This window comes from Alligator mississippiensis, chromosome 1 (genome assembly GCF_030867095.1).
Source record: "Alligator mississippiensis isolate rAllMis1 chromosome 1, rAllMis1, whole genome shotgun sequence".
In the NCBI taxonomy this organism is placed as follows: Eukaryota; Metazoa; Chordata; order Crocodylia; family Alligatoridae; genus Alligator; species Alligator mississippiensis.
Window position 1 is genome coordinate 413,488,604 of NC_081824.1, and position 19,057 is coordinate 413,507,660.

The 19,057-nt window shown below is 39.9% G+C and overlaps 2 protein-coding genes across 3 annotated transcripts in view; one reads left to right on the forward strand and one right to left on the reverse strand.

Annotated features, from left to right (window-relative positions):
• Positions 1-19,057, forward strand: part of RB1 (RB transcriptional corepressor 1) — a 133,894-nt gene that overhangs the window by 72,988 nt on the left and 41,849 nt on the right. The gene's annotated exons all lie outside the window — the stretch shown is intronic.
• On the reverse strand, positions 4,393-12,792 carry LPAR6 (lysophosphatidic acid receptor 6). The gene is made up of 2 exons (XM_006261774.4): positions 12,643-12,792; positions 4,393-8,748 (listed from the first exon to the last, which is right to left on the reverse strand). The coding sequence occupies exon 2, from the start codon at positions 8,085-8,087 to the stop codon at positions 7,053-7,055; it is 1,035 nt and encodes a 344-aa protein (XP_006261836.1). The 5' UTR covers positions 8,088-8,748; positions 12,643-12,792; the 3' UTR covers positions 4,393-7,052.

A 19,057-nucleotide genomic window follows, 5' to 3' on the forward strand; every position in this document is an offset into this window, starting at 1 on the left:
AGCCGGGAGTGGGAGAGAGAGGCGCGGGGAGCAGAGTCTTGGGGATAAGGCAAGCTCTGCTCCCTGCTCCACGCAGTGCTGCCTGGAGCCATGCCTGCATCAGGCACGAGCACCCTGATGTCCCTGCCTACTGCTGCCCCCAGACAGTGGGGGCTGCACGCCATGGGGGGAATGTGTGGGGGTCCCTATGCCTCCCACCCGGCACACCCTCACCCTGGCCAGCTGAGCTCTGTGCTCCCATAGCCCCTCTGGGGGAGGAGTAGGAGGAGGAAAAATTTCTCCCTGGCATGAAACAGAGCCCCCCTCCCAACCCTGTGGGACAGCCAACCCCACATGGCCCCATTAAGGTGAAGGAGGTGGGGAGAAGGGTTAATTTCTCCCTCCATCTGTTCCCCCTGCAGCCAGGGTCTGGCAGGTCCAAAGGGCCACTGCTGCAGCCCTGTCCAGTCTGCTCCCTGGCAGACAGGCAGACCTCAGCTGCAGTGGGGAAGAGGGGAGGGAGGGAAGAATTAACCCCCTCCCTGCCCACTTTGCCTTAACAGGGCCATGCCCCCTAGTGTCTCTGCTAGGGCCAGTCCCTGCTCTGGCTAGAGAGCAGAGGGGAGGGGCCAGCCCTGCTGTGGAGTAGGGAGCCCCGCCCAGCCTAGAGAGCATGCCTGGATGTTGGGGGAGTCTGGTTTATCTTAAACCAGCAAGGAGTCTGGGACAGACATTGCATAAACCGGTTTGAGCAAAATCAGTTGAACCTGGTTGAATGCAGATTTATCTCAAACCAGTTTTGGCCATTTTGAAACTGGTTTATGTGCACTGAACATCTGTTCTGTTACAGGTTTAAACCACTTTCTGATCACTTAAACCAGTCTATGTGTAATGTCTGTCCCTAGCCTAATAGAGAAGGATTCCATTGTGCCTAGGCACGGTACATACTCATTCTTCTTAATCATGGGACATAGTAACTACAAACTTTTGTTCTTATTTCAACTTAAGTTTTCTCCCTGTCCCTTCCTCCGTCTCCTATACTGACTAGTGTGAAGACCGTTTGATATTTCTTTTATTCTCTCTCACATGTCTAATCTAATCAAGTTAGCCTCCCCACAAACATCAAGAATATAATAGCATGTGAAACATTAGGTTTGATTTAAAAGCATACAGAGGAAATGTTTATGGGCTAGTCCTGATCAAAAGCTGTTTCCTTTTTGCGCCAATTGCATACGATATTTCTAATGTTTAGTTTCCTCACAATAGAATCCCTGTGTGCTATACTTGGAAACTTAAAATGGAATGTTTAAATTGTGCTTACCAGAGGAAAGCAAAAATCCTTTTGAATTTGAGCAAACATTTGATTATTTTTAGAAGAATTTTAAGGCTAGAACTAGCATTTATTGATGCATGCATTGGATAGTGAATATAAAATGTTATGGGCTAAATTTAGTCTTTATTGATCAGACTTTGAATATGGAGCAATAAGTAGGATTGCTGTATCAGAAAGCACTCTAAATCAGAGTTATCAAAGGTAGAGCCCAGAGACTGGATCAGGCCAGTGGAGCCATGTCATTCAGTCTTCAGTGCCATCTGCCACAATGCAGAGTGCTGGAACTGGCCCTGCACACTGCAGATGGTGCACAGAGCCTGCCTGGTGCAGGCTGCACAAGGCGTGGGGCCAGTCTGGGGTGTGCATTGCATGCAATACCCACGTTAGAGTGGCCCTGCATGCTGGTTCCAGGGCTGGTCCAGATTGAGCTGCCTGTGCTAGATCCAGCATGCAGGGCTGGTCTAATTCATGTCACGTGCAGCGTGTGCCCTGAACCAGCTTCATTTGCCGTATACTGTGCTGGGCTGGAGCCAGCATGTGATGCATGCAATGCACAGGTGTGGTCTGGGGCATGTGCTGCATGTGATCCCGTGCCAGATCAGCTTTGCACACTGGATCCGCTACACAGGATTAGTCCAGATTGGACCCATAGATTGGCCCTGCATGCTGGTCTGACAAGGGCACCACATGCAGTATGCACCCTAGATCAGTTCTGCGTGCTGTGTTCTGTTTGCAGGGCTGAGGTAGGAACATACCTCTGCAGCACGTGGGGCTGGGCCCAGTGTACACACTGCAAATTATACATGTGGCTGGTCCAAGATGTGTGCTCCATGCAACACCCATGCTGGACTAGCTCTTTGGGGTGGATCTGGCATATGAGGTCAGTCTGTGGCTCAATTTGGCCTGCAGACCAGGGCCATGCCTCTTTTCTAGCCCACAGGGCCAAATCTGTTTTGACACCCTGCTGTAAATCATAAGTCTGACTAATACAGTCTCTACTGAAGGGGGATAACTTGCTCGTGTGTCCAGCCACATTTCCTAATTTCAGCTAGTTACTCTAACTACTGGAATTCTTCAAAATAAATAACCTGTTTCTTTAAAAATAGAAAATAAGTACAATTTATTCTGTCTTAAATTTGAGTATAAATCTTTCTAAAAGAAAATCCTTGCGCAGGAGACTGTAAATTGGTTATCATCTACTTGTCCATAAAGGATAGTGAGACTACTTTTTTTTGGTTTGTTTTTTTGGTAAGAATCAACATATCCGCTCACCCTGGAAGTTCTTAAATAATTCAAATAGAATTTTGTATTTTGCATAATGTTATAAAATGAAACCTTTAGTTTAAAAATATATCTTACTGACAACAACAAAGTTGGGCCTTTTTAATTGCAGTAGAGCAAACTTCATGTCAAGTGCTTTTTCAAATCCAATTTTCAAGTTGTGAAATTTCCCGAATTTTTAGGCGCACAGATTAAAAAAATAAATTAAAAAAAAATACACACACACACACACACACACACACACACACACACACACACACACGTGTGTGTGTGTGTATGTGTATATACATATACATACTTACTTACATACATACCTACCTACCTACCTACCTACCTAAGGATCCTACCCCAGCTACACAGATTTGATGCCAAAGCAAAAATTAGAATTTATGATTAGCGCTAGTCAAAAATTTACCCAGGAAAAAATATTGGACTATATTTGGAAAATAGTCATTTGTTAAAACCCAAAGATTCCATAGAAATTAACTATTTCAGCAGTCATGACGTTTCTTTTTGAGGGAGAAGGAGAGAGACCATTTGTCAACTGTCCAAAATAGCCAGTAGTATGCTGATTAGAGCACTTGGCTGGAATGTGAGAGATGGGTTTGCTTCCTTGGTCTGATTCAGGCAGAACAGGCATTTGAAACCTCAACTCCCTGGGTTCCTATATATATATATGCATGGAGCCTGCTTTGATGTGCTGGAAATCTGACGCTTCAGAGCAGACTAGATTAATTGAGTCTGCTGAAGCACAGAAATTAACGTGCTCCAGCAGCCTTGTATCAGCATCTCCGTGCTGACAAAATGGCGGCAGTACGCTTTGAAATAAAAACACGTCCAATGAACTTTTGTTCAAAGCACCCCACCACCATTTTTTCAATGTGGGGATGTGCAGTGACGCTGATGCACGTGACATGTGGACTCTTTTAATTAGTGTGGCTTGCTAATAGCACCCAGCACGTGGAAAAATGACCCCATGTACCAGGTAGATAGCCTTTTGACTCTTCTGAGATTGGAGAGGCATTCTGTTGTGTGTAGTTTGTGCTGAGAAAAATCTCACTCTCATGCAGAATAGAAACATTTGTAAATTTTCACAGGATGAGAGTTTTCTGCCCAGCTCTACTTTTAGTTCTGTGCTTAGCTCATAGTTCAGTGAAAATCTTAGTCTTAAATCCAGAATTGAGGAAGAACTTTGGTTTTTATTTTTTTTGTTAAATGATTCTATGGAAAGTCTGAGTAAAAGAGCAGTTCCTTTATGCTTGGTTTTATTTCCTCAGCCTGTTCTGACTTCTGTTGTAAACATGCAATTTTTGACATGGTAATCTTAGAGAGAAAGAACTCCACCTTTCCCTCCAGCACCCTGAAAAGGGCTTGTTTGGATTCTGTAATGCTGTGGTGTCATGAAACAATTAACCCTTTAATTATCTGAAAAGCAATTTTGTTTCTTCTTTAGCTAGCCAGACTTGTTCTTTGTAGGCTGGTGCTGAATGAGATGGCAGGAGGACCATGTGCCCATGCATATATCTGTGATAAGATTCTTGATACTTTTATTCTAGGGGCCTTCTAAGGGAAGCAAGAGAGGAACAAAATGAAAGGGCATTCAACATAAAAACAAAACTATTTAAAAATCTAAATGTAAAAGTCTGCTCTTATATCCATATTCTCTTTACTTGCAGCTGTAGAGATGGTTAGTAAGCAACTTGAAAATTATTTATGCATCTACTAGCAGACAGAATATTAAATAAAATGATTAAACATAATTTCTTATCAAAACAACTAAAAATTTCCAAGTATAGAAGTTAAAGTGAAATCAACATTTAATCAGTGCTCTTGATTAAACATAACTTTTTTAGTATTTAAAATATCACTTTACGACTTAATGTTTCTATTTTATACGTGCTAGTATTACATTGGGTTAAGGAGCTCTTTGAACAGTAAAATGTGATATATTACTGGTTTTAGTATAGTCGCTGGCAAATATATAGTTCTTTTGAAGGCTAGGTATGTACAATTGTTAAACATAGTCCTATAAATAGCAGGATTAAAAAAAATTCTCAAGCCAAGTTATAACCAAAAAGATGATGTCAGAAATACCAGGTAGAGAGAATTTCATAGCCTTCACTGTTGCATGGATGCATGCGATGCTAGTGTTAAACTCAAGTTTTAAGATGTTTTGCAGAATACTGTATGGTTTACTGTGCTTTTAGGCACTATTAGTTTTAATAATGAATTAACAGTTTTTAACCTGTTACAGGATTCATATTTTTTTTATTTTAACATAATTCTTTAAGTTCATATCTTAATTCTAGTTTGTAAATTCACTCTAGAATAGGTGCAAACTATACATTTGAGAAAATATTCAAGAACTTCTAACATAGTGGAGCTTTGTCAATTATCTAGTTCACTTTATGCTGTCTTTTGTAGTAGGTAATTATGTTTTGGAACATTGGATTTTCCTTTTGGTACCACTGTGGCGTATTAAAATTGTGTAGCGCACTTTATAAAAAATAAAGATATTATTAGGATTAAATGCAAGAGTCATTCTGAATCAAATTCTGGTAAACTCCTTCAGGGGCCCAACTATATTTTTTCAGTGACAGTAGTCATAATGCATTTTGGACTCTGGTGAAATTAGACTGACAACATTTTTCCCAGAGGGGTATGCCCAGTTAGTGTGCTTAGATACTGAATTACAAGTATGGTACGCCACTTTTTAATGTGCAATCATCCTTTCTCTAATTGCCCAGATTTATACGTGTTTAAGTGATCAAAAACTCAGCTAAATGCACAAATTCAGATGGCAAGTACAACTTCAGCTTTTTTGCTTTTTTTTGTTCTTTACTTTTATCCTTAAGGGGAGCAAATATCACTTCACATTTCCTTTGACTTTTTAAATTTATTTTTCAGTAAAGTTAAATAAGTTCTGAATAAGATGCACAGTACTTCCTCAGCTGAGGAATTCATGAACTGTGGGACATTTTTAAACTCTGTTTCTATTTATATTTTTTATTTATTTGTATAGATAAATGATGGATAATAACCTTGGTTCATTTTAAACCTTAACTTGAAAGCCTCCCCTGCATTTTTTGCTCCAACATTCAGGCACCTCAAATAATGTATTTTTGTTCTTTCTAGATGTATAAAAAAAACCTGAATGTAAAACTAAGTTTAAGGTTTTTCCAAACTAATGTTTAAAATCAAAATAATTCTCTGATGCAAACGTTTATGAGAAGATACAAGAATAAGTGGCTAACTACAATTTCTGGGGATTTTTGGCAAAATATTTAATTTTTCATACAGGGTCCATGTATTCATGAGAAGAATGCTCATTAACAAAAGACTTTTTCTTTAGTAACAAAGAAGTACTTTGAAGTTAAATTATACAACTCAAACAGGGTTTATTCAAAGGGGTTTAGTTTTATTTGCTATAGTTTCTTAGGAACTGTTTTTTATAAAAAGAAAAGTCTATTAAAAGACTACTTGCAATTTACAAAATGATTTCAGTCAATAGGTCTCAAAGATTTTAATGAAGAAGAGCATTAAATTTTCTACTCTCTGGACAGAGGAGCCAAAGTGTGTGCGTATATATAAAAATATATATATATAAAAAAAAATTCCCATAATTGTAGAATGCAGAGGTGCAAATTTCCTGACTTGCATTCCAATTCCCTGAACTACCAAAAAGTTAAATGTATTAAATTACTTGGATTTTGGGATCCTGTAAGACACTAGATCTTTTGGTGCTTGGTTTTTAACCATATTTGTGTGTGCAGGGGAGAGGTTTCTGACATTAAGATGTTACAAACAGTTGTAGTTTAAATAACCTGCATCCTCATAAGTCCTACTGTACACATAATTGGTTTTAAAAAGGAATTGTTAACTTTTGTAAGCAAGCAGAGAAAGGGGGGATATATAAAAGGGTAGAAAAAACCATGAAACTGCCAGTACATTTGCAATAATGTGATCCATACATTGCAGACCATAGCCATTAAGGAAGTCAGAAATGTGAACAAATGAATTGCATCCTCACAGTTGCCATTGTGACAAACTTCAGAATAGCCATGGCTTCCCAATTTTGTTTTTCTTTTGTTAAAATTGCTATGATCTATTTGTGAAAATCTGGTTTTCATCTCCTATGATTTGCTGAATAATTATCCAGCCCTGGACCTCATTGACTATCTTAAGCTGATGCCAAAACACAAAAAAAAAATAGCTTCAAATGTAAAGAGATACAGGAGGAACTACAGTTGGTAAGGAGGTTTGAAAAGTGTGTCATTTTTACAGTAATTATGTTTTTCTACAGAGTATCATGTTTAAAATGTATACAAGTGACATTTAAATTGTCATCATTATATATCCTTTTTTCTGAGGTGCAGGAAGTATACAAGTAAATATTTTTACAGCTGAAGAAATGTGTAAGTTTTTATTCCAGTTTAGTCCCAGTATGCTTTCAAACAGTCTATATTGTAGATTCATGGTCAAATATTTTAGATTTTAAGGTCTGAAGGCTGTGTTGAATAAAGTTTTCAGGAGCTTGAGTTTCAGAGAATCTGACTTCACGTGTTCTAGTTGACCTGTTCTTTTTTATTGAATTTTGAATACTTTCTGATGTAAAATAGTACACTATAGGGTCAAAGCAACAATTTGAAACTGCAATGCATAGAGTGATAGGATACATAGTCCTGACTGCTGTTACAAATGAACAGTTAATCCATGTCTGTGTTCTCATAAGAGAATAAAGTATCAGTGTAATATTATATGGCACAAAACAGAAACAGAAAATCACCAAATGGACAAAAATCATTCTAAGTACTTTGTTTTTGCTTATTTTGTTCCGACTTAATGTAACTGGTTTTTTCAATGTCCTTAAAACTATTGTAGAGCAGGTCACATTCAAGATCAGTGGAATAAAAAATCCTACAATTTCAATGAAGATAACTATTCTTGACAGATAAGTTTTCCATGTATCCTCTGGAAAGTTTTCAAAACATGTGCTTTGTTCATTTCCTCTGGTGTCATTTCGGGAGTTGGTGGACTGAAAAAAGCTTGCTGGTACACTTCCTGTTAGCACAGTTATCCATACTGCAACACAGACAATGTTTGCATTTCTTTTGGTTCTAAGAGTCTTGGATCGAAATGGGTATACTATAGCTAAAAAGCGATCTACGCTTATACAAGTCAAAAAGAAAATGCTTCCATACATGTTTGTATGAAACAGTGTGACAGAAATTTTGCAAAGTAAATCTCCAAATGGCCAGTTTCTTATTGCAAAGTAGTATATTCTGAAGGGTAATGTAAACACAAAAAGCAGATCTGATATTGCCAAATTAAGCATGTAAGTTGTAGTTTCATTTCGCACTTTTAATGAGATTGTAAATATATAGAGAGCAACACAATTGGATATTAGACCAAGAACAAACACCATACTAAACATACATCTATACAAAGTATATTTAAAGGAGTCTTCAGTAGAACAATTGGAGCTTACCATCATATTAGCAGTTCAAATTTACGATTTGGAATTCCTTTAATTAGCAGCTATCCTTTTTTGTATTCTGCTGTATTTACTTAAAAATCTCAAGGTAGTTTGCAGATGCATTTGCCCCAAGTGGCTCTGTATATTTTCCATTTCACTTTATAAATTCCAAGATGAAACATGAATGTTGCAGTAAAAAGATTCCACTCTGGTAATTGCCAGTTGATCGTTCTTCAGTTCCAAATACTATAATACCTGTGTACCCAGCGCTGGGCAATAATTCACATGTTGTTGTCAGCAGATGAGGTCATCCTGAAGTTTATTTAATTGTACATTTGTTTTCCCAAATTGTGACAATGTCTCTGTAGGACCTGCTGTTTTTTGTTCAGCTGCAAGTTGTGATGTAAAGAAGCACTGCGAATATAAACTTTCCACAGTTGTTTAAGTAACTGGGAACATGTATTCCTTAGGAAGAGATTTCCTGGACTCTGTAAGATGTAGGCATCTCCATTTCCCTTGCTGCTTTCTTGCTGTAAAACAAGCTTTTCAGCTTCTCTGAATATCTAACCACACGGGTCGGAAAGCAAGCTGTATAAAATTCAGAAATAAATTCCAAAGCGTGTTTGTTCTTGCTGAATTTAGACCTCCGATGCGGATTGTATAGTATTTCTTGCTTAGTCTGAAGAGAGGAGGAAAAAAAAGAGTTGGCTCAATTTGTACAATGACATCACTGGAAGAAGAGGGTGGACTTTAAGTGAAGAATGGTTTCAGTTCAGTTTGTTTGCATTTCTTTAATCTGATAATCTGTCTGCTGGGGCTATACCTTGGAGGCGTGCAAATAGTCACTAGCACAGCAGTCCCCTATTAACTCTTTATGTCCCTGTGAAATATGTCATGTGCTTTTTAAGTTTTGCTGGTTTTTTAAAAACTCTTGAGCTATGTGAATAAGCATTTCATTTTCTTTGCTAGTAACATTAAATGATCATGGATTGTCATATTAAGTTCTGAAATTCTCAACAGCTAACATCTGAAATTCTCTTACAGATGTAGTTTTAAAAAAATCGAACTCTGTAATAAAATGCAATATGCCTCAAGAATCAGAAACTAGCTGATTAAGTAGTTTTAGGCCTTGATTCTGTAAATGCTTCAGGTTCTGTGTAATTTTCCTCACCTGGCCAACCCTGTTAAAACCAGTGGAACTTACTTTATTTTCTTGTGAGAGAGCTTAATAATGATCTAAAAAGCAGAAGGGTATAAAGACAATGGAATTAAAAGCAGGAATTGCTGCAGAAGTAGAAGAAAGGGGTTAATGTTGAGAGTGATTGTGAGGAAGAAACCTACATGTGACCTAGTATTTAAATACACAAAACCAAGGTTCCAGCTATTAATGACCTGATTATCACTATTTTGATTGCTCTGTTTGTATGTTGCCTTTTTCCCCTCCCCACATCTGCCTTTGACTTTTTAAAGTGCATATTCTATGGGGCAGGGATGGCATTTTGCCTTTGTTTGGAAGGTAAGTGTATCATACTACTTGTCCTGATAGTTAAGTAAGAAGAATAAAATATTTGCATTTTTCTTAAGCATCACTACTAACCACTGCTTAATGCAATAGGTTATACTCATTAAAGTACCTTTTATATTTTAAAGAAAAATAATATTTTTCTCAATAAAATTGTTTTGGGTATGGTAGCATATTTCTGACACCGAAAGTGAGTATTTCAGCTTTATAAAGGGAATTTATTTTACATGTGGTGGTCTGAGGTTGATCTGATCTAAATCTTAATCAGGCTAGGGTAAGGCTTGCAGTAAGCTTGTGATGTAATTCAATATATAGGAGGATGAATATTAGCTAGCTTCTTATTGATGACAGTATTTGTCCTGGTTGCTTTATGTGAGGTTTAACAAATAGAAACTAGGAATGCATTTGACTGTGTGTCCTTTACTAATTTATTTTTATACTTGATTGGCAACTTTGTTTCCTCCAAGCACATTCACCTAATCTACTGATAGAGTTCAACAGGATAAATTTTACATGTATAGTATCTAATTATTGTGTCAAGTCTGAGGCCACTGCAACTGTTGGGGCACCTTAGATGTTGTGATTGTTCGGACAGAGTGACTTGGTGGCACCCACCTCCTCTCCAGGTATGGATGGCCACCTGGCTCACAGGGAGCTCATCTGTCCTTTGACAGGTCTTGTTTTTAGTCCTGCTGAATGTCCACACACCCTCCTCTCCCAAGCTAGCCTAGGTGGGGGTGTCAGTTTAGTCACTGACAATCCAACCATGGAACCAGCTTTACTGGTTTACATGGTACCAGGTAGCAGACCAAGAGATGCCTGGCCTGATAAGGAATTATTGGCGGGGGGTCATCTTATAATCAGGGTCATCTTCTAGTCAAATAAATACAGGGTAAGTTCCCCGTAATAAAGTATTGTTTCTACACTGCATGTCACATCAAAATACAAAAAGTATAAGCAGATCACACACCATTAGGTAACTCGGTGACACTTCAGCCACGACCCACTGCTTCCCCAGCAGCTATGAGAGGGTTAACACTGGACTCTGCCCTTTCTGTCTGCAGCAAGCAGCAAGCAGCAGCCAACTGGCAGCCCTGAGTCAGTGTCTGCTTGCTCTATTCATGTTTCTCTTCCAGTAAAGAAAGCCAGTTTCAATGCACAGGGGATGTACCACAGTTTTGGAGGGCTGATTTTGGGTGGTGGAGTGGAGGCGGGGAGGCCCATGTGGTATGGAAGTAAATACTTTGTTCACTTATGCAGTAGGAGATAGATCTGCACCCCACTGGAAGCCTTTCCACTGTTTTCATTGGGTTATAGATCTGGTCTTAGGAGTCGAGTTCATTTCTTCCTCAGTTTGTGAATGTAGAACTTGTGATCTATGTACTGGTTTCTAAATTAATAACCTAAAGAAAACCAGTGAGTCTGTGAAAGTTCAGTGTTTATCTTTAGATTCAGATGAATATATTCAGTTTAGTTTTTGTTTGAAGAGCTTATCAAAAACCACAGAGGAAGGACATTGTTGAAATGATTATGGAGCCCTGACTTCTAGGCCCAGAAGTTTGTCTCTATACAAACCTGTCTGGTGTTGTTATATGTAGGTGATGTGGCCTAACAGAAGGAACACTGGACTGAGACTTGGGAGCTCATATTCTGTTTCTATTTAAGCCAGTGGCGTACTAGGTGACTATGAACAAGTCACTTCATTTTTCTTTCCCTTGCTTTCCGCATCAAAAAAATGGCAATAATGATGTTTGTCTTTGATTTTTTTTGAGTGCTTTACAGAAGCAGTATCTTTCTACTTGCTTCATTAGGCTTGGACTCAGATCCCAAATCACACGTCTACTGTTTTATCACTCTCCTGTTTTTTCCCAATATTAGCAACCCCTGAAATGCAGAAATTGTAAGTTGGGTCCTTAAGAAACATGAAGATTTAAAAAAATATTGGGTCTATATGTAGGTTTCCTTTTAACAAGCTCTTCCCTACAATGAAAAGGGCTGGAAACATATTTAAAGAATGAAAGCTATGGGTGCCTATACACATGCTCTGATGTGTTCTAATTAATCAAGTCTGTTCAGACATGTTCTAATCGGGAATGGACTGGCTCACCAATAGATCCTGTTGTGAGGAACAGCACTGGGAGAAAAGGGAGAGTTTGAATGTGGAAAAGAGGCAGAAGCAGGAGAGCAATAGTGCTCTCTTGCTTCTGCCTCTTCCACAGGTAACCAACCGTCTGCAATATAAATGAAGTCAGACTAGATAATACAGTCTTCCATCTGGGAGATCTATCAGTCTTAGGGCATTCAGAGGGACTTTTTCAGAAAAAGTTATGAATTAGAATTGAATTGATGCCTAAAACTGTCAAGCAGAAGTAGGGGAGCACTGTAGGACAGAAGTGGGAGGTCTTTTTAAGAAGTGACTGGACACTCGTATTGAATGTTAAATTGATTCTGGAAGCATTCCAACTCTTCTTCCCCTCTACTGCTAATCGTAAGTTATCCAGTGTTTTTTCTAAGTTTTTTCTTACTGGTAGAATTGGTTCTGGATTAAAATCAGTGAACTCATTTTGGTGATTGCATCCCTGGTAGAGTCTGTCCAGGAGACTCATTTGCTCCACCAGGTGTCCTTTAAATGTTTAAAAAACAATTAAACATCCTTCTCCTGAGAACTAACTAGTTCTCAAAGCATAATTTTGATACAAAGACTAAAGGAAGCATGACAGTTTTAAGCATCAGTTAAATTCTGATTCATAACTTTTTCTAAAAAAAAAACCCAACCCTCTGAATGCCCTCGGATTGATGCAACTCCCAGACTGGAAGGTTGGATCATCTAGTCCGACTTCCTTTATATTGCAGACTGTTGCATTTCAGCTGGTTACTCTGCAGTTTTCTCAGGGACTTGGGTTTAACCAAAGCATAATTTACTTGGCTAAAGTGCATCTTCTACAAGACGTTTAGTCTTGATTTGAAGATGGTAAGAAATGAAATTCAAGATATCCCTCAGTATTTTGTGCTGCTAGTTTAATTATCCCAACTGTTAAATGAGTGCCTTACCTCTAATATGAGTATCTCTGGCTTCAGCCTCAGCTGTTGATTCTTGTTATGTCTTCATATACTGGCTTCAAGAATTAGTTGGTGCCCAGCATTTTCTCCCTATAGAGATACTCATACACTGCAGTCAGGTTGCCTCATAAACTACTTTTTGATAAGCTAGATAGCGAGTGCTTTAAAGTCTCCTATTATAAGGCTTTTCCCCCCCAGCTCTTGCATCATTTTTTGTGGCTTCTGCTTCCTTTTCAGATTTTCAGCATTCTTTTTTTAAAATGCAGATGGCAGAACTTTATGCAGAATTGTAGTATTCAGTGGTAAATGCCTCCTCATCCATCACTGTTCCTCTGCCTATATATCCAGTAATTACAATAGTTTTTTTTTTTTTAACAACCTGCTTAGTTATAAACTAATTGGTAATCATCCTCATGTGGTATTAGATATACAGGTTTCCCTTGCTTTATGCAGGTTCTGTATGTGCGAATTTGCTCTTGTGATGACCCTTTTTATACCAAAAATTTGTTATGAGAGGTAAATGCACTTTTATGTCATGGGTGTTGTAGAAGCCCGCAGTCAGCTGCTTTGTGCGGTGCACTATTGGGAGTGATATGCATCAAAATATAGTCTCCTGTGTGGATCCGTGCTCCTCGCTCGTTGTCTGCACCACGTGTTTCCGTAAATGCCATCCCTATTATGATAGTGCCCTTTGCTTGTGTGTACTGTTTGCTGTTGGAGAGTACCAAAATTGTCTTGTAGAAATGGGTCTGGGGGTCAGTACAGCTGAGGTCTTGGAATGTATCCCTATATGTTATATTTTAAAGTGGGTTCCCTTTATGTGAATTCGATTTATGAGTCATTTTCCAGGAATGCATGTACCACAAAGTGAGGGAAAACTGTATAATTAATGCCATTTCCAGATACAAAACACAAGTATTTCTTGAATAAACAGGGGAAACCATGCTGGCAGTCTCGGGCAGTTGTGGGAAAATATTAATATTCTTTCTAACACAGTGACAAATAGCTTTGTAAAGATAGTGAAAGTGGGTGAAAGAGGTGGTGGGAGGGACTCTACAAAAGACATCTTTTCCTGTAATTCAGAATCAAAGATTTCTTGAATATATCTTGATTAATAAAGCCCTGTATAGAATCACCAAGCACAGAGAACGGGCATATCATTGCTAACATTTTTTGTTCATAATCTTCTTTAAAAAAAACTGCTGTCCTTAGCCCTATCAGCCATGGATTTTTCTCTGATGGGTTTAGCTTCCCTTATCCGTTTTCTGTACTTCATAATAGTTTATATTGATGATTATTTGTTTCTCCCCTTTTGTCATTGGTTATATATTGTTTTTCATTTCTAATTACTGTCCTCCATTTTTCACTGAACCCAGATGGGATTTTAGTCAAAGTTGTCCTTATTCTTAATTGTGGACAGTACCAAGCAGTAATTATAATACAGAATGCGGTCTTTTATTTTAATTTTGTTTTTAGACCACTCTTCCCAATAAAGGCTCAGTATGGTTTAGAGTAAGAAAACACAGTATTATATATAAATTAAAAAAAAAAAGTAAGTAGAATGTTAAAATATCTCTTGCCCCCTAAACAGTATCCCAATTTAACCTTGCAGATAAGGTCTTATTTCACTTCTGCAAGATGTCCAGGCTCAGGCTGTGGCAGCCCTCAAGGGTGAGAGAGATCTAGAGTTGAGAAGTGACTGCCAACAAAGATCTCTCACATATTATTTCCTAAGTAAATTTCACGTTGACTACAATAATTGACTACTATTATTGATTATGTTTACTTATCAGTTCATAAATAACTCTTTACCCATCAATTCACTTAACTGTTTCCATTATTATGATGTTCACAAACACAAAAACCCGTTTTTTGTGTTAGAAATAAGTCTTGTGCCCACTCTTGCACTCTCTTGGAAAGAGTATTCGAGTTTTTCTGTGGCTCCCTGAGACTTCTAGTTGTCTCCTATATAGCAGCCCCTATACTATTTTTTTTCTTTCAGTATATTAGGCAGCTATTAAAGAGCAATGTATCCTGCTCTGTTTTGATTCAGAGATTTGTAACAGGCTTCTATAAACCCTCCTTCCTGGGCTCTGTTAGCCAGGACATTAATTCATATGCATGCAAAATCCTGTGGTTCTAAGTTGTATCCTTCCTCTAGTTATCAATGTAATGCAATTAGTTCCTTTTACCCACTCTTTCCCAGCCAAGTTATAACTAATAACTTTACATTCCAAGCCTACTGATCTTCCTACTGGGTTTCAGCAATGCCAGTTATATCACATTGAGTCTCATCTATGAGCATTTTCAGTTACTCTTGCTGCTTAGTTAGACTCCTAGTAATTGAAAGATTTCTTCTCCACATTCTTTGAGACCTTGATTCAGTTTTGTTCCCTGCTTACTGAGTTTATGCAATCCTTTGCTTCCTTAACATAACTGGTTTATGTTTGCTTCCTATTTTTTGGAGAATTGCACAATAATAGTTACAATTCTAAGCCCTTATGGTTAGACTAACTTCTCTAAATTTAAGTCAGCTCAGTGATCCTGGTCCATCAGTCAGTGTCCCAATCATGCCCATTCAGTGGTCCTTTCTTCTCCTTGAAGAGTTAACTTTAGTTGCGGTGGATTGGATAGGGTCTGCTCCTGCTTTTTTCCCCTTCTTTCCTTACCCTCTGCTCCTCTTCATTCGGTGGGCTTGAAGTCTAACTAAGAGGGAATGTAAACTAACTGGAGAACTTCTTGAACAGGATATTCTAGTATATAAAGTATTACATGAGATTAGCATTCTATCGTAGGAAGGTAGGCCTGGAAGGTCTTTACAAGGTCATTTAGTCCAGCCCCCTACTCAAGGCAGGAGCATGTATGATCCTACTTCGATGAAGATGCATCACATTACCATTTTGGATCCTGGGAGAAGCTAGGAATTTTTTTGGGCAGTGTCTTTTATTGGGTTTCAGCATAGTTGGGATAAAGTTGGACAAGCTTTTGAATGCAAGGCATTCTGTCTTCAGGAGAGAATAATAATACCCCAAACAATAGACATATTTTTAGAGAACTTTTGCTGGAGCATCTAACTCAGTATACCAGGTCCTATTGGAGTTCTCATGAGCTGTCTGGTTTCCAGTGCATGTACAGAGTATGTATGATAGAAGCTTTTTCATCCTTCCCTTTTATTAGATCAAATGCTGTCATGGCCAGGACTGTTTTCAATTCTGGGAAGTCCTTAAAAAAGCCCAACTGTTTTTTTACAGACATATATTGTTTGCCAGGTAACTTAGGGAAAGAATTATAATATGATAAAAGCCTCTGCTTGCCTGTCTCACTTTATTCGCACTCTGATTGACTGAAACAACCAATCAGATTGCGAATATAGCATTGGGACAGGAGGTGGTGGCACAGCAGAGCGCTGCCATGATGGCGGGTACACAGGAGGGGAGTGGGGATGAGGCCACTGGAGCTGGCCTTGCTTCCCCCCCCCCTTGCTCCTTGGAGGTGGTGGTGCAGGGGGGAGAATGGGGTTGGGACCCCGTGGTGGGGCAAGGTCACTAGTGCTGACCTTGGCCTGCCCTCCCCCTTCAATCGTTACTGCCTGCAGAGCCAACGCAGCGGCAGTGGGGAGAGGAGTAGGGGGCGGGGGGAAGAGTGGGCCTGGGCCAACGCAGTGGTGGGGGGGGAGGGGAGGAGTGGGTCTGGGCCTGACACGGGGGAGGTGGGGGAGAGAGTGGGCCTGGGGGGGAAGGGGAGAAGCTGTCCTGCCATGGTGGTGGGTGAGGGGGGAGCAGCAGGCCTGGCCCGATGTTGCAGTGGCATGGGGAAGAGGAGGAGCGAGCTCCCCTCCTGTTGGGCCCGGGCCCTCCCCCATGTTAACCCTGAGCCCACTCCTCCAGTTTCCCCCGCCCCCACCCCCCACTGCTGCATCAGCACAGGACCCCCCCGCCCCCAGGCCTGGCCAGCTTCTCCCCACCCTTGGGCCTGGTCCTCCGCCACAGCCCCCGCATCGGGCCCAGGCCCACTCCTCCCCTCCCTCTGCCAGCCTGGCAGTGAAGTGGGCGGAGACCCCAAGTAGCCGGAGGGAAGGAGGAAGCAGGCCCGGACTGGGGAGAGGGGGATGTGGGGCTTCACCCCTGCCCATACCCCGTCCCCATCATTCTTGACTGGCAGTTGGGTAGTACATATTATAATGACCCTGTAAAGCACTTCCTTGTGAGGACAAGGGTTGGGTTTTATTGGCACTACTTTCCTGTCCAGGACAGGAGAGAGAAGCTCCTAGGAGGCTAGTGCAGGTTGGAGATTTTTCTCCCTGATCTAAGAATATTTGGTGAAGACAGTGATGCTGCTACTAATATGCAGATCATATAACAGTTCTGTAAACTAGTGAGAGGAATGAATTAGGAGCTTGAACTGCTTGCCAGTGCTAGCAAAGATAGTTTCCATTAGGAAGGTTCCAGAATATTGAGAAGGGTGAACCATCCCTGTTGTTCTCCATAGCAAATAATAGTCTGTAAATCTTCCCACACTTTGACAGAGAATGGGTTTTGTACACCTGCTTTTTTGGCTGCTCCCTTAGTGGAAACAGTGCTCTTTCTCTCTCGTTTGAATTTATAGATGCTCGCTTGTTGATAGCCCCTATTCAGTTAATATATGTGGGTGGAAAAAGTATCCTAGCTGTAGCTGTGGAACAGAGATACAGGAGGGAAATTTCTTGTCTACAGGTAGCTGGAAGACACTGCCAGTAAGAGCTGCTGTCTGCATCTTCATCCTCCTAGCCCAGATGTTATAAAGGGCATTGGATACCATGCCCTCACTGAAAAAAAAGTTAGGTCATTTAAATTCCAAAGTTAACTGGCAAGGGAATATTTTATTGAAATGGAATGGAACAATTTAGGACTTTAATTATCTGTAGGATTTTCAAAGTGCTCTTGGCCATGAGAGCAACGTTATGAAAGTGTAATAGTTTTGGTAGCATGCAGCAAGTCTGATGCCAGATCCTATTTACATTAGTGTCAAAGAAAAACGCTATGAATCTTGGATTTGTCTTGTATGTTACATTTATTTTGACACTGGCAACCAGTCTTTCTGCCTTGGAGAACACTTAAACAAAGAAAATGCAACATGCCACTGTTTTTAAATGCCGCTGACTACTAAATAGTTCTGTTGTGCAACTAATCTAGTCACTGTGTAGCTTGCGTGCTGCAGTCACTCCGCTGTTCTACCAGCTAGGCTAGCTTGGTTGGAGTAACAAACTTATTGTTGCGGTAGGGACAAATGCTCAGTTTACCAGGGTCTGTGAACAAGGTGTTATTTTCAACCTCTTATCTAGTTTCTCTTCACAGTTAGAGCGTCTTCTAGGAAATGTTTTATTTCTAATTAACCATTTATACAATTTATGTAATCAGGAAGTATTTTCTTGTGGTTAAGACTGAGTCGGGAAGTCTGCCTCTGGCTGCACCACAGACTTCCTTTCCTAACAGTAGGCAAGCACCCTCTCCCTTGGGTTTTCTGTGTCTTCTGGGACGGGAGGGTCCCTTTGGGTACTTGCCGTTGATCCCATTTCTCAAGGCTGCTTATACATTTTGCATGGATAAAATGCGTAAGCAGACCTGGTAACTGGAATTGGGCGCATAACTTTCCTCCCTTCCAAGCAATGTCCACCTCATGGGCCACAGAGTCTAGCTCCCTCTTGCGTATTTTTCTTTTGACCATATAACTTTCCCTTTTGGCTTTTCAGTGGCCCAATTTGGAGGATGCCCTCAGCCCTTCTTGGCCCATAGCCTGGTGTTTAGGGCGTTCTCCTGTAAAGTAGATGTTGATTCAAACCCTGCCAGGTTGAGGTTGGCTTAACTTAGGTCTCCCTTGTGTTCCAAGCAGGTGCCCTAACAGCTGTGCTATTGGTAAGGACATCACCACTTGGCTCATCGTGTTAAATAGTCATTAGTTATTAATTTTTCTCTGGCTAAAGTTTCAGAGAATGTATGCGCTTCTCCAGGTGAGATGGTATTGCAACAGTTTAAGTGGCTGTAATGGGTTGCCTTTGAGCGTGCATAGTAGGCTCAAGATTTGTTGTGCTTGATAGACTCTTAAATATGTGTAAATATACTCTGTGCATGTGGGAGATAAAGTAGCATCTGGATTTTAGGCCATTAATGGATGGAATAGGATCTGGCCCTAAGTGTCCATGTGGGAGGTGTATGCAGAGTTGGTGATGTGTTGTAAATCCATGCCCTTGCTTACTTAGCAGCAAACTACTACATGTCTAGATGACTTCTTAAATGGATAGTGCTAATGGTTTATTACAAAATGTGCGTTGTGTGTTACTAGATTTTTTTATATTTAACAAAATATTTTTAAAGGATGGTACCAGGCTATGTTCATTGTCATGTCTGTGTGCTGTAATACGTACGGGGAA